This window comes from Phyllobates terribilis, unplaced genomic scaffold (assembly GCF_046119375.1).
Source record: "Phyllobates terribilis strain yellow unplaced genomic scaffold, ASM4611937v1 Scaffold_1__5_contigs__length_1240528914, whole genome shotgun sequence".
Taxonomy (NCBI): Eukaryota; Metazoa; Chordata; class Amphibia; order Anura; family Dendrobatidae; genus Phyllobates; species Phyllobates terribilis.
Window position 1 is genome coordinate 1,240,408,744 of NW_027362761.1, and position 19,152 is coordinate 1,240,427,895.

The following is a 19,152-nucleotide window of genomic DNA, read 5'->3' on the forward strand; positions in this document are numbered from 1 at the left end:
TTGTTCTCTTGTTGAGTGATTGCCGACATGTTTACATCCAGAAATTATGGTTTGTGCTGCTCGGGTGAATGTGACACACACACTGTATGTTATAGACACCATATAAACACTCACATTATATGTCACACACTCACACAATATTACACATTGTGATTCCATGCTGCGCACTCTCTGTGTCACAGCTAGATGTAATGAGAGCAGTTTCGTGATCCTTCATTCCCTATGAGATTTTCAGCAGATGTTTCCTTCCTACTTGAGCGTCCACTTACTAGGAGCGCCATGTTGTGTGGAAATGAAATGGTGCAGTGCACTGGCGTCTTACCAGGGCCGCAGCGCTCTCGCTCCTGGATTGGGGGGTACAGCATGGGATGGGGGTCGTTTTCTAATGGAAACCGGTGAGGAGGCGTGGGGAGAAGAGGAGAACCTGAAACAGAGGAAGGAGAGCAGGTTATTGAAGACGGCAGATATACAGTGGTGTGAAAAAGAGTTTGCCCCCTTCCTGATTGTTTATTCTTTTTCATGTTTGTGACGATACAGAGTAAAATCTTAATTATGCCAGACATACTTTCTGATGGCAAGAGCAGCATACCTTTATTTTTATGTCGACTCTTAAATCTGTGTTCTTCTTTACTTGATTAATACAGACTATTATTTGTATAACCCTGAATGTTATCTGCTCTTTGATTCTGAAACAATGATGTGTATTTACAAGAGCCCCTGTGATACCAACTATGTAAAGAGATTAGCTCAAGCAATAATAGCTGAGCCATGCACCTAAACCTCTTACCTGTGCCTGATGACCTCACATAGATGTAAATATAAACAGGGATGTCTGTAATGCTGGAGACAGAATGAAACTTGGGACAGAGAATCAAGGAACATCAGAAAGATTTAAGAAGGAGAATGAGAGACATCCTTCAGGACAGTAGATGGATAGCATGGCATTACCCAAAGAGACACAGATTTGTATTCTACATGCTTCTAACTTAAGGGTATCGGCCCTTACTGGAAAGATTCGGATATGCTCCATTGACCATCAGAGAGACATGGATACATTTTGGGGAGTCCAGGAGAGGACGAAGAAGTCACCTGGCCCATGGATATGTTGTCTTGGGGTTGCTAGGAGGGTCCCTCCGGTCGCCTAGAACCCATGGAGACATTTGGAGTTGCTAGGAGGGACCCACGGGTCGCCTGGCCCCATGGAAACTCTCAGTCCAGGATGGGTCCATTGGGTCTCCTGGCCTTGTACCTCGATGGACTGCTAGCTTCCTAAGCTTGCCGCTACCTCCTCTCTGTGGGGGCCCACCAGAAGCGGGGGGCCACTGGTTGAGGTAGTCGGCCCTGGAAGTCTCCAAAGTCACAGCTGTTCTATCCCAGGTGGGCGGAGAAGGAAGGGTGATACTGTGTAATGTTCCACCATCTTTGGCATTTGCTGGGACTGTTCTGTTTTTTTTTGTCCGCTTTGTGGTTCAATAAAGTATAGCCACACTGTTTTACCCTCCCCCTGCGTTGTCTGAGTAGTGTTACGCCCACGGAAGACCCTGGGTCTTCACAATGTTTATCACACTTAAATGTTTCAGATCACAAAACAAATGTAAATATTAGACAAAGATAAGACAAGTAAACACAAATGTAGTTTATAAATGAAGGTCTTTATTATTAAGGGAAAAAGAAATCCAAACCTACAGGGTCCTGTGTGAAAAAGTGATTGCCCCCACCTTAAAACATAAATTAACTGTGGTTTATCACATCTTTGGGAAGCTGAGTACAATTTCCCTAGCCACACACAGGCCTGGTTACAGCCACACCTGTTCTCAATCAAGAAATCACTTAAATAGGACCTGCCTGACAAGGTGAACTTGACCAAAAGATCCTCAAAAGCTAGACATCATGCTGCGATCCAAAGAAATTCAGGAACAAATGAGAGACAAAGTAATTGAGATCTATCAGTCTCTAAAAGGTTATGAAGCCATTTCTAAAGCTTTGTGACTCCAGCGAACTACAGTGAGAGCCATTATTTACAAATGGCGGAAACATGGAACAGTGGGTGAACCTTCCCAGGAGTGGCCGGCCGACCAAAATTACCCCAAGAGCGCAGCGACGACTCATCCAAGAGGTCACAAAAGACCCCACAACAACATCTAAAGAACAGCAGGCCTCACTTGCCTCCGTTAAGGTCAGTGTTCATGACTCCACCATAAGAAAGAGACTGGGCAAAAATGGCAGCATGGCAGAGTTCCAAGATGAAAACCACTAGTGAGCAATAAGAACATAAAGGCTCGTCTCAGTTTTGGCAGAAAACATCTTGATGATCACCAAGACTTTTGGGAGAATACTCTGTGGACTGACCAGACAAAAGTTGAACTCTTTGGAAGGTGTATGTCCCATTATATCTGGCGTAGAAGTAACACAGCATACCAACAGTAAAATATGGTGGTGGTAGTGTGATGGTCTGGGGCTGTTTTCCTGCTTCAGGACCTGGAAGACTTGCTGTGGTAAATGGAACCATGAACTCTGCAGTCTACCAAAAAATCCTGAAGGAGAATCTCCGGCCATCTGTCCGTGACCTCAAGCTGAAGCGCACTTAGGTTATGCAGCAGGAATATGATCCAAAACACACCAGCAAGTCCACCTCTGAATGGCTGAAGAAAAACAAAACTAAGACTTTGGAGTGGCCTACTCAAAGTCCTGACCTTAAACCAATTGAAATGCTGTGGCCAGATCTTAAAGAGGTGTTTCATGCTCGGAAACCCTCCAATGTGGCTGAATTATAACAATTATGCAAAGATGAGCAGCCAAAATTCCTCCAGAGCGTTGTAAAGACTCATCGCCAGTTATCACAAACGCTTCATTGCAGTTGTTGCTGCTAAAGAGCCCAACCAGTTATTGGGTTTAGGGGCAATGACTTTTTCACACAGGGCCCTGTAGGTTTAGATTTCTTTTTCCTTTAATAATAAAGACCTTCATGTAAAAACTGCACTTTGTGATTACTTGTGTTATCTTTGTCTAATATTTACATTTTGTGATCAGAAACATTTAAGTGACAAACATGCAAAAGAATAAGAAATCAGGAAGGAGGCAATATATATATATATATTTATACATACTACACACTGCATGGTACACACACACACTGCATGATACACACACACAGGCACACACACACACTGCATGATACACACGAACACTGCATGGTACACACACTGCATGGTACACACACTGCATGATAAACACACACACTGCATGATACACACACACACTGCATGGTACACACACACACTGCATGGTACACACACTGCATGATACACACACACACTGCATGATACACACACACACAGGCACACACACACTGCATGGTACACACACACACTGCATGATACACACACACACAGGCACACACACACACTGCATGGTACACACACACACTGCATGATACACACAAACACTGCATGGTACACACACACTGCATGGTACACACACACACTGCATGGTACACACACACACTGCATGGTACACACACACTGCATGATACACACACACACTGCATGATAAACACACACACTGCATGATACACACAAACACTGCATGGTACACACACACTGCATGATAAACACACACACTGCATGGTACACACACACACTGCATGATAAACACACACACTGCATGGTACACACACACTGCATGATAAACACACACTGCATGGTACACACACACTGCATGATAAACACACACACTGCATGGTACACACACTGCATGGTACACACACACACTGCATGGTACACACACTGCATGGTACACACACTGCATGGTACACACACACACTGCATGGTACACACACTGCATGGTACACACACACACTGCATGATAAACACACACACTGCATGGTACACACACTGCATGGTACACACACTGCATGGTACACACACACACTGCATGGTACACACACTGCATGGTACACACACACACTGCATGATAAACACACAAACTGCATGGTACACACACACTGCATGATACACACACACACTGAATGGTACACACACACTGCATGATACACACACACACTGAATGGTACACACACACACTTCATGATAAACACACACACTGCATGGTACACACACACACTGCATGATAAACACACACACTGCATGGTACACACATACACTGCATGATAAACACACACACTGCATGGTACACACACACTGCATGGTACACACACACACACTGCATGGTACACACACTGCATGGTACACACACACACTGCATGGTACACACACACACACATTGCATGATAAACACACACACTGCATGGTACACACACACACTGCATGGTACACACACACACACACACTGCATGATAAACACACACACTGCATGGTACACACACACACACACTGCATGGTACACACACACACACACACACTGCATGATACACACACACTGCATGGTACACACACACACTGAATGGTAGACACACAGTGTATGGTACACACACACACACACTGAATGGTACACACACACACTGCATGATAAACACACACACTGCATGGTACACACACACTGCATGGTATACACACACACACTGCATGGTACACACACACATTGCATGGTACACACACACACACACTGCATGGTACACACACACACTGCATGGTACACACACACACACTGCATGGTACACACACACACTGCATGGTACACACACACACTGCATGGTACACACACACTGCATGGTACACACACACACTGTATGTTACACACACACTGCATGGTACACACACACACTGCATGGTACACACACACACTGCATGGTACACACACACTGCATGATAAACACACACTGAATGGTACACACACACACACTGCATGGTACACACACACACTGCATGATAAACACACACTGCATGGTACACACACACTGCATGGCACACACACACACTGCATGGTACACACACACTGCATGGTACACACACACACTGCATGGTACACACACACTGCATGGTACACACACACACTGCATGGTACACACAAACACTGCATGGTACACACAAACACTGCATGGTATACACACACACTGCATGGCACACACACACTGCATGGCACACACACACACTGCATGGTACACACACACACTGCATGGTACACACACACACACACTGCATGGTACACACACACTGCATGGTAAACACACACACTGTATGTTACACACACACTGCATGGTACACACACACACTGCATGGTACACACACACACTGCATGGTACACACACACTGCATGGTACACACACACACTGCATGGTACACACACACACACACTGCATGGTACACACACACTGCATGGTAAACACACACACTGTATGTTACACAAACACTGCATGGTACACACACACTGCATGGTACACACACACACTGCATGGTACACACACACTGCATGGTACACACACACTGTATGTTACACACACACACTGCATGGTACACACACACTGCATGGTACACACACACACTGCATGGTACACACACTGCATGATAAACACACACTGCATGGTACACACACACACACTGCATGGTACACACACACTGCATGATAAACACACACTGCATGGTACACACACACTGCATGGTACACACACACACTGCATGGTACACACACACACTGCATGGTACACACACACGCACACTGCATGGTACACACACACACACTGCATGGTACACACACACTGCATGGTACACACACACTGCATGGTACACACACACACACATTGGTACACACACACACACAATGCATGGTACACACACACTGCATGGTACACACACACACTGCATGGTACACACACTGCATGGTACACACACACACACTGCATGGTACACACACAAACTGCATGGTACACACACACTGTATGTTACACACACGCACACTGCATGGTACACACACACTGCATGGTACACACACACACACTGCATGGTACACACACACTGCATGGTACACACACACACTGCATGGTACACACACACACACTGCATGTTACACACACACTGCATGGTACACACACACAAACACTGCATGGTACACACACACACACACTGCATGGTACACACACACACACTGCATGGTACACACACAAACTGCATGGTACACACACACTGTATGTTACACACACACAAACTGCATGGCACACACACTGCATGGTACACACAAACACACTGCATGGTACACACACACACTGCATGGTACACACACACACTGCATGGTACACACACACACACTGCATGTTACACACACACTGCATGGTACACACACACTGCATGGTACACACACACACTGCATGGTACACACACACACACACACTGCATGGTACACACACACACACTGCATGGTACACACACACTGCATGGTACACACACACTGCATGGTACACACACACACTGCATGGTACACACACACTGCATGGTACACACACACACTGCATGGTACACACACACTGTATGGTACACACACACACTGTATGGTACACACACACACTGCATGGTACACACACACTGCATGGTACACACACACTGTATGTTACACACACACACTGCATGGTACACACACACACACACTGCATGGCACACACACACACTGCATGGTACACACACACACTGCATGGCACACACACTGCATGGTACACACACACACGCACACTGCATGGTACACACACTGCATGGTACACACACACACTGCATGGTACACACACACTGCATGGTACACACACACACACTGCATGGTACACACACACTGCATGGTACACACAAACACTGCATGGTACACACACACTGCATGGTACACACACACTGCATGGTACACACACACACACTGCATGGTACACACACACTGCATGGCACACACACACTGTATGTTACACACACACACTGTATGTTACACACACACACTGCATGGCACACACACTGCATGGTACACACACACACTGCATGGTACACACACACTGCATGGTACACACACACACTGCATGGTACACACACACTGCATGGTACACACACTGCATGGTACACACACACACGGCATGGTACACACACACTGCATGGTACACACACACACTGCATGGTACACAAACACACTGTATGTTACACAAACACACACACACACACTGCATGGTGCACAAACACACTGTATGTTACACACACACACTGCATGGTACACACACACACACACTGCATGGTACACACAAACACTGCATGGCACACACACACACTGCATGGTACACACACACACACACTGCATGGTACACACAAACACTGCATGGCACACACACACACTGCATGGTACACACACTGCATGGTACACACACACACTGCATGGTACAAACAAACACTGCATGATACACACACACTGCATGGTACACACACACACACTGCATGGTACACACACACACACACACACACTGCATGGTACACACACACTGCATGGTACACACAAACACTGCATGGTACACACAAACACTGCATGGTACACACACTGCATGATACACACACACACTGCATGATACACACACACACAGGCACACACACACACTGCATGGTACACACACACACTGCATGATACACACACACACAGGCACACACACACACTGCATGGTACACACACACACTGCATGATACACACAAACACTGCATGGTACACACACACTGCATGGTACACACACACTGCATGATACACACACACACTGCATGATAAACACACACACTGCATGATACACACAAACACTGCATGGTACACACACACTGCATGATAAACACACACACTGCATGGTACACACACACACTGCATGATAAACACACACACTGCATGGTACACACACACTGCATGATAAACACACACTGCATGGTACACACACACTGCATGATAAACACACACACTGCATGGTACACACACTGCATGGTACATACACACACTGCATGGTACACACACTGCATGGTACACACACACACTGCATGGTACACACACTGCATGGTACACACACTGCATGGTACACACACACACTGCATGGTACACACACTGCATGGTACACACACACACTGCATGATAAACACACACACACTGCATGGTACACACACTGCATGGTACACACACTGCATGGTACACACACACACTGCATGGTACACACACTGCATGGTACACACACACACTGCATGATAAACACACAAACTGCATGGTACACACACTGCATGGTACACACACACACTGCATGGTACACACACTGCATGGTACACACACTGCATGATACACACACACACTGAATGGTACACACACACTGCATGATACACACACACACTGAATGGTACACACACACACTTCATGATAAACACACACACTGCATGGTACACACACACACTGCATGATAAACATACACACTGAATGGTACACACACACACACTGCATGATAAACACACACACATCATGGTACACACATACACTGCATGATAAACACACACACTGCATGGTACACACACACTGCATGGTACACACACTGCATGGTACACACACACTGCATGGTACACACACACACTGCATGGTACACACACACACTGCATGGTACACACACACACACACATTGCATGATAAACACACACACTGCATGGTACACACACACACACTGCATGATAAACACACACACTGCATGGTACACACACACTGCATGGTACACACACACACACACTGCATGATACACACACACTGCATGGTACACACACTGAATGGTAGACACACACTGCATGGTTGTCACGGGTGTGTTGCCACGAAGATCGTCACGAGTACACAGCCTGACTTCTCGCAGCTGACTTGTTGGTGCTTTGTGTTTTCTCGGCAGTGAAGGAGTTAATTCTCTCTCTCTCTGGGCTAGCTGAGGTCCAGCCTCGCCCAGCTGCAATCAATGCTTCTTTAGTGAGACTCCTTCATATACCTGCTGGTCTGTTTGTGAGGTGTCGGTGAAAGCTTTTCATTCAGACTTACAGAGCGGATCGTGGTGTTTGGAGTTGCTGAGATAAGTGTATTTGAAAGTGTTATTTCCCTTTCCTCGCTTTATCATTTATCTCCTTTCCCGTTGGTGTTCCCTCTGTTGTAGTTTTGTTGAAGTTGTATGCAAGGTGGTTTTGGTTTTTCCCTTGTACTGTCTCGTTCGTCTAAATACTGTGTGTGGGCATATTATCGCTGGTTCCCAATTGTTGTGATCGGGGTCCTTCTCAGGACTAGATTACTGTGGTGCAGGGATCCTCAGGAGGTAGGGGTTACGCTGGCGGCCTGGACCTCTGTACCTTTAACAGTACCTCCAGGTAGAGGGATTAGTCAGGGCCCCAGCTTAGGGTCAGCTTAGGCCCCCTACCTCCAGTATTCTGTGACAGTGTGACATTTTCACCGACCAACTTAGTTTTTCTCCAGCTACCATGGATCCAGTAGCCGGTCTAGCTCAGCAGTTGCAGAGTTTGTCCATGGGGCTGGCGGACGTTAGGTCCAAGGTTTTGCATCCTCTGGAGCAAGCCGGACCAGAACCTAAAGTAGCTCTCCCTGACAGGTTCACTGGGGGGCGGGACAAGTTTTTTGTTTTCCGGGAGGCATGCAAATTGTACTTTCGGCTGCGGCCTCGGTCATCGGGCAGTGAAGAACAAAGGGTGGGAATTGTCATCTCGCTCCTACAAGGGGACCCATAATCTTGGGCGTTCTCTCTTCCCCCGGGCTCCCCGGCTCTCCAGTCAGTGGATAGGTTTTTCGCTGCTTTGGGACTCGTATATGATGACCCAGATCGGATCTCCCTTGCTGAGTCTAAGTTACGTAGGATTCAGCAGGGAGATCGTCCGGCGGAGGAATTCTGTTCGGAGTTCCGTAGGTGGGCCACGGACACCCAGTGGAATGACCCGGCTCTTAGGAGCCAGTTTTGTCATGGTTTATCCGACAAATTACAGGATGTGTTGGCACAGTATGACTCTCCCGCGTCACTGGAAGCCGCTATGGCCCTTGCTATTCGCGTTGACAGACGGCTTCGGGAGAGGTGCGGGATAACTCTACCCCCTGTAATGTCTCCACCTCTTACAAGGTCCCCTCATATGGTGGTTCCCCTGGTCAGTCCGGAGGAGCCTATGCAATTAGGAGGGACATCATTTCGGGGAAGGGGACCGGTGGTGCGCCATAAGACAGGAAGGTGTTTCCTCTGCGGGAAAAAGGGACATTTTATTGGGGGGTGTCCATCCCGCCCCTTGCTGAGTAAAGAGTCGTCGAAAAAACTGTTGATCCCAGGTTGTGTGGTGGACGGCAATCTGGGAGTAGGTATTTCGTCCCTAGGTTCGTCTCAGTTTCTCGTACCGGCGGAGGTGGTGGTGGGTACGAGAACTGAGAGGATATCTGTTCTTCTGGATAGTGGGGCCGGGGCTAATCTGGTTGATGCTCGGTTTGCCCGGGTTCAAGGTATGCGATTGAGTGAGTTGGCTAAACCCATCCCCATATTCTCGATCGATGCCAGGCCTCTCGGTCAGGGAAGTTTTTTGCAAGCTGTGCATGGTGTAAAACTTCAAGTGGGGGCAATACATAAAGAACTGTTGTCTTGCTACGTGTTGGAGGGTCTTCCCACTCCTATAGTGTTGGGCCTTCCTTGGTTAGCTAAGCATAACCCTGTTATTAATTGGCAAACCAGAGAGATAAGCCAATGGAGTAAATTCTGTAATAAAAACTGCATGAACACGGTCATCGGTGCGGTTACTCCTTGGGTCTTACCTCCATTTCTGGCGGACTTTGAGGATGTATTCTCGGAGAAAGGGTGTCAGGAACTACCTCCTCATCGCGAGTATGACTGTTCTGTAAAACTGCTCTCTGAGGCCAAGTTACCTAAAGCTAGGTTGTATAACCTTTCTGGTCCTGAGAGGCAGGCCATGAAGGATTATATTTCTGAAAGTCTGGCTAAGGGGCATATTAGACCTTCATCTTCACCGGTGGCCGCGGGGTTCTTCTTTGTTAAGAAGAAAGATGGAGGCCTACGCCCTTGCCTGGATTTCCGTGAACTTAATCGGATTACGGTCCGAGATCCGTATCCGCTCCCACTTATTCCCGATCTCTTTAATCAGATCGTGGGCGCCAAATGGTTCTCTAAGTTGGATCTCAGGGGGGCGTACAATTTGATTAGGATGAAGGAGGGGGATGAGTGGAAGACGGCGTTTAACACTCCGGAGGGGCATTATGAGAACCTTGTCATGCCATTCGGTCTGACTAATGCCCCGGCGGTGTTTCAACACTTTGTTAATGATATTTTTCGCCACCTGGTGGGACAGTTTGTTGTCATATATCTGGATGATATCTTAATTTACTCGCCGGATCTGGTGTCTCATCAGGAGCACGTTAGACAGGTGTTACAGATCTTGCGGGATAATAAACTGTATGCCAAGTGGGAAAAGTGTGTGTTCGCCGTACAGGAACTCCAGTTTTTAGGCTTCCTGGTTTCTGCGTCCGGTTTTCGTATGGACCCTGGGAAAGTGCGGGCAGTTCTTGAGTGGGATCGGCCGGAGAATCTTAAGGCACTACAACGTTTCCTGGGGTTTGCTAACTATTACCGGAAGTTCATTCGTAATTTCTCGTCCGTGGTTAAGCCTCTCACAGACATGACTAAAAAGGGGACGGATTTTTCTAGGTGGTCTGACAAGGCTTGTCAAGCATTCTCCTCCTTGAAAAAATGTTTTGCCTCGGCACCCATACTCATTCAACCTGATGCGTCTCAGCCATTCTTTGTAGAGGTAGACGCTTCCGAGGTAGGGGTGGGAGCAGTATTGTCACAGGGTTCGTCCCCTGGTAAGTGGCATCCGTGCGCCTTTTTCTCTAAAAAATTGTCGTCCGCTGAGAGGAATTACGATGTCGGCAATAGGGAACTCTTGGCCATTAAGTTAGCTTTTGAGGAGTGGCGCCATTTTTTGGAGGGGGCAGTTCATCCGGTCACCGTCATCACCGATCACAAGAACCTGCTATATCTGGAGTCCGCTAAACGTCTGAATCCCAGACAAGCTAGGTGGTCATTGTTTTTTACCAGGTTTAATTTCGTCGTTACATATCGTCCTGGGTCTAAAAATGTAAAGGCGGATGCCTTATCTCGTAGTTTCCCTGGGGCCGGGAATACGGACGACCCGATTCCTGTTCTTCAGGAGGGGGTGGTGGTTTCGGCAGTATGCTCTGAGCTGGAGGAGGAGATATTGGAGGCTCAGGGGGACGCCCCTGTTGGACCTCCGGGGAGACTGTTCGTTCCAGATCAGTTGCGACAAAAGGTGATCGAGGCACACCATAACTCAGTTTTTGCAGGACACCCGGGGAGTAAAGCAACTGTGGATCTCCTCTCGCGTCGGTTTTGGTGGCCTAACTTACATAAAGAGGTGGTAACTTTTGTCGCGTCCTGTGGGGTTTGTGCGCGCTCTAAGACCTCACATACCCGTCCGTCTGGGGCCCTCTTACCTTTGAAGATCCCGGAGCGTCCTTGGACTCATCTGTCTATGGACTTTATTACGGACCTCCCTCCGTCTTCGGGTAAAACGGTCATACTCGTTGTAGTGGACAGGTTCAGCAAGATGGCACATTTTATCGCTCTTCCGGCTCTCCCTAATGCTAAAACTCTTGCGCAGGTGTTCATTGGGGAGATTGTGAGGCTTCACGGGGTACCCTCCGAGGTGGTGTCTGATCGGGGGTCTCAGTTTGTGTCCAAGTTCTGGAAGGCGTTTTGTGCACGGCGGGGGATGCATTTGTCATTCTCGTCGGCTTTTCATCCTCAGACCAATGGTCAGACGGAACGTATGAACCAGAGCTTGGAGACATATCTCCGGTGTTTTGTGTCAGAGAACCAGGAGGACTGGGCTTCTTTCCTACCTCTGGCAGAGTTTGCTCTCAATAATAGGCGAAGCGAGTCCACTGGTAAGTCCCCGTTTTTTGGGGCATATGGTTTTCACCCCCAGTTTTGTACTTTCAGTAGGGGGGGCTCTTCGGGGGTTCCGGAGGAGGAACGATTTTCCTCATCTCTCGCTTCAGTATGGAGAGGGGTGCTGAAGAATCTGAATACTATGGGGAACCGATACAAACGTATGGCTGATAGGAGGAGAGTGTCTGGTCCGGACCTAAGTGTGAACGATCAGGTATGGTTGTCTACCAGGAATATTAAACTTAAGGTTCCCTCCTGGAAACTGGGTCCCAGGTTCATCGGGCCGTACAGAATCAGTTCTGTTATTAATCCGGTGGCATTCCGTCTTGACCTCCCCCCTACGTTTAAAATTCACAACGTGTTTCACAGATCATTGCTTAAGAGGTATGTGGCGCCGGTGGTACCGTCACCTTTACCTCCCCCTCCTGTGGTTGTCAATGGTAACTTGGAGTTCCAGGTATCGAGGGTCATTGATTCACGCTTTAATCGCCGGTCCCTTCAGTACTTGGTTCATTGGAAGGGGTATGGTCCTGAGGAGAGGATGTGGGTTCCTGCGTCGGATATTAACGCAGACCGATTAGTTCGGGCCTTCCACACGACTCACCCGGATAAACCTGGCCCTGAGGGTCCGGAGGCCCCTCGTAGAAGGGGGGGTACTGTCACGGGTGTGTTGCCACGAAGATCGTCACGAGTACACAGCCTGACTTCTCGCAGCTGACTTGTTGGTGCTTTGTGTTTTCTCGGCAGTGAAGGAGTTAATTCTCTCTCTCTCTGGGCTAGCTGAGGTCCAGCCTCGCCCAGCTGCAATCAATGCTTCTTTAGTGAGACTCCTTTATATTCCTGCAGGTCTGTTTGTGAGGTGTCGGTGAAAGCTTTTCATTCAGACTTACAGAGCGGATCGTGGTGTTTGGAGTTGCTGAGATAAGTGTATTTGAAAGTGTTATTTCCCTTTCCTCGCTTTATCATTTATCTCCTTTCCCGTTGGTGTTCCCTCTGTTGTAGTTGTGTAGTTTTTGTATGCAAGGTGGTTTTGGTTTTTCCCTTGTACTGTCTCGTTCGTCTAAATACTGTGTGTGGGCATATTATCGCTGGTTCCCAATTGTTGTGATCGGGGTCCTTCTCAGGACTAGATTACTGTGGTGCAGGGATCCTCAGGACGTAGGGGTTACGCTGGCGGCCTGGACCTCTGTACCTTTAACAGTACCTCCAGGATGAGGGATTAGTCAGGGCCCCAGCTTAGGGTCAGCTTAGGCCCCCTACCTCCAGTATTCTGTGACAGTGTGACAATGGTACACACACACACACACTGCATGATACACACACACTGCATGGTACACACACACACTGCATGGTACACACACACACTGAATGGTACACACACACACTGCATGATAAACACACACACTGCATGGTACACACACACTGCATGGTATACACACACACACTGCATGGTACACACACACATTGCATGGTACACAAACACACACACACTGCATGGTACACACACACACTGCATGGTACACACACACACACACACTGCATGGTACACACACACACTGCATGGTACACACACACACTGCATGGTACACACACACTGTATGTTACACACACACTGCATGGTACACACACACACACTGCATGGTACACACACACACTGCATGGTACACACACACTGCATGATAAACACACACTGAATGGTACACACACACACAAACTGCATGGTACACACACACACTGCATGATAAACACACACTGCATGGTACACACACACTGCATGGTACACACACTGCATGGTACAAACACACTGCATGGTACACACACACACTGCATGGTACACACACACTGCATGGTACACACACACTGCATGGTACACACAAACACTGCATGGTACACACAAACACTGCATGGTACACACACACACTGCATGGTACACACACACTGCATGGTACACACACACACACTGCATGGTACACACACACACTGCATGGTACACACACACTGCATGGTACACACAAACACTGCATGGTACACACACACACACTGCATGGTACACACACACTGCATGGTAAACACATACACACTGTATGTTACACACACACACTGCATGGTACACACACACTGCATGGTACACACACACACTGTATGGTACACACACTGCATGATAAACACACACTGCATGGTACACACACACACACTGCATGGTACACACACACTGCATGATAAACACACACTGCATGGTACACACACACTGCATGGTACACACACACACTGCATGGTACACACAAACACTGCATGGTACACACACACTGCATGGTACACACACACACTGCATGGTACACACACACTGCATGGTACACACACACACTGTATGTTACACACACACTGCATGGTACACACAAACACTGCATGGTACACACACACTGCATGATAAACACACACTGCATGGTACACACACACTGAATGGTACACACACACACACTGTATGGTAAACACCCACACTGCATGGTACACACACACTGCATGGTACACACAAACACTGCATGGTACACACACACTGCATGGTACACACACACACTGCATGGTACACACACACACTGCATGGTACACACAAACACTGCATGATAAACACACACACTGCATGGTACACACACACTGCATGGTATACACACACACACTGCATGGTACACACACACATTGCATGGTACACACACACACACACACTGCATGGTACACACACACACTGCATGGTACACACACACACACTGCATGGTACACACACACACTGCATGGTACACACACACTGCATGGTACACACACACTGTATGTTACACACACACTGCATGGTACACACACACACACTGCATGGTACACACACACACTGCATGGTACACACACACTGCATGATAAACACACACTGAATGGTACACACACACACAAACTGCATGGTACACACACACACTGCATGATAAACACACACTGCATGGTACACACACACTGCATGGTACACACACACTGCATGGTACAAACACACTGCATGGTACACACACACACTGCATGGTACACACACACTGCATGGTACACACACACACTGCATGGTACACACAAACACTGCATGGTACACACAAACACTGCATGGTACACACACACACTGCATGGTACACACACACTGCATGGTACACACACACACACTGCATGGTACACACACACACTGCATGGTACACACACACTGCATGGTACACACAAACACTGCATGGTACACACACACACACTGCATGGTACACACACACTGCATGGTAAACACACACACTGTATGTTACACACACACACTGCATGGTACACACACACTGCATGGTACACACACACACTGCATGGTACACACACTGCATGATAAACACACACTGCATGGTACACACACACACACTGCATGGTACACACACACTGCATGATAAACACACACTGCATGGTACACACACACTGCATGGTACACACACACACTGCATGGTACACACAAACACTGCATGGTACACACACACACTGCATGGTACACACACACACTGCATGGTACACACACACTGCATGGTACACACACACACTGTATGTTACACACACACTGCATGGTACACACAAACACTGCATGGTACACACACACTGCATGATAAACACACACTGCATGGTACACACACACTGAATGGTACACACACACACACTGTATGGTAAACACCCACACTGCATGGTACACACACACTGCATGGTACACACAAACACTGCATGGTACACACACACTGCATGGTACACACACACACTGCATGGTACACACAAACACTGCATGGTACACACACACTGCATGGTACACACACACACACTGCATGGTACACACACACACTGTATGGTAAACACACACACTGCATGGTACACACACACACTGCATGGTACACACAAACACTGCATGGTACACACACACTGCATGGTACACACACACACACTGCATGGTACACACACACACTGTATGGAAAACACACACACTGTATGGTACACACACACTGCATGGTACACACAAACACTGCATGGTACACACACACACACTGCATGGTACACACACACACTGCATGGTACACACACACTGCATGGTACACACACCCTGTATGGTACACACACACTGCATGATAAACACACACTGCATGGTACACACACACTGCATGGTACACACACACTGCATGGTACACACACACAGTATGGTACACACACACACACTGCATGGTACACCCAAACACTGCATGGTACACACACACACTGCATGGTACACACACACACTGCATGGTACACACACACACTGCATGGTACACACACACACACACTGCATGGTACACACACACTGCATGGTACACACACACTGCATGGTACACACACACACACTGCATGGTACACACACACACTGCATGGTACACACAAACACTGCATGGTACACACACACTGCATGGTACACACACACTGCATGATACACACACACTGCATGGTACACACACGCACTGCATGGTACACACACACACTGCATGGTACACACACACTGCATGGTACACACACACTGAATGGTACACACACACTGCATGGTACACACACACACACTGCATGGTACACACACACTGCATGATAAACACACACTGCATGGTACACACACACACACTGCATGGTACACACACACTGCATGGTACACACACACTGAATGGTACACACACACTGCATGGTACACACACACACTGAATGGTACACACAAACACTGCATGGTACACACACACACACACTGCATGGTACACACACACTGCATGGTACACACACACTGTATGGTACACACACACACACTGCATGATAAACACACACTGCATGGTACACACACACTGCATGGTACACACACACACACTGCATGGTACACACACTGCATGGTACACACAAACACTGCATGGTACACACACACTGCATGGTACACACACACACACACTGCATGGTACACACACACTGCATGGTACACACACACACTGCATGGTACACACACACACACACTGCATGGTACACACACACACTGCATGGTACACACAAACACTGCATGGTACACACACACACTGCATGGTACACACACACGCTGCATGGTACACACACACTGCATGGTACACACACTGCATGGTACACACAAACACTGCATGGTACACACACACACACTGCATGGTACACACACACACACTGCATGGTACACACACACTGCATGGTACATGCACACACTGCATGGTACACACACACACTGCATGGTACACACAAACACTGCATGGTACACACACACACTGCATGGTACACACACACTGCATGGTACACACACACACTGCATGGTACACACACACACTGCATGGTACACACACACACACACTGCATGGTACACACAAACACTGCATGGTACACACACACACTGCATGGTACACACACACTGCATGGTACACACACACACTGCATGGTACACACACACACTGCATGGTACACACACACACACTGCATGGTACACACAAACACTGCATGGTACACACACACACTGCATGGTACACACACACTGCATGGTACACACACACTGCATGGTACACACACACACTGCATGATACACACACACACTGCATGGTACACACACACACTGCATGGTACACACACACACTGCATGGTACACACACACACTGCATGGTACACACAAACACTGCATGGTACACACACACACTGCATGGTACACACACACACTGCATGGTACACACACTGCATGGTACACACAAACACTGCATGGTACACACACACACACTGCATGGTACACACACACACACTGCATGGTACACACACACTGCATGGTACACGCACACACTGCATGGTACACACACACACTGCATGGTACACACAAACACTGCATGGTACACACACACACTGCATGGTACACACACACTGCATGGTACACACACACACTGCATGGTACACACACACACTGCATGGTACACACACACACTGCATGGTACACACACACACTGCATGTTACACACACACTGCATGGTACACACACACTGCATGGTACACACACACAGTATGGTACACACACACACACACTGCATGGTACACCCAAACACTGCATGGTACACACACACACTGCATGGTACACACACTGCATGGTACACACAAACACTGCATGGTACACACACACACACTGC

General features: G+C 47.9%; 1 protein-coding gene across 1 annotated transcript in view; it reads right to left on the reverse strand.

Annotated features, from left to right (window-relative positions):
- LOC141245028 (uncharacterized) overlaps positions 1–19,152 on the reverse strand; it is a gene marked incomplete at its 5' end in the record, with an annotated part of 309,664 nt that overhangs the window by 246,624 nt on the left and 43,888 nt on the right. The window contains one exon of the mRNA XM_073669044.1: positions 323–424. Within this exon, the coding sequence (XP_073525145.1) occupies positions 323–424 (102 nt within the window). The remainder of the gene's footprint in view (positions 1–322; positions 425–19,152) is intronic.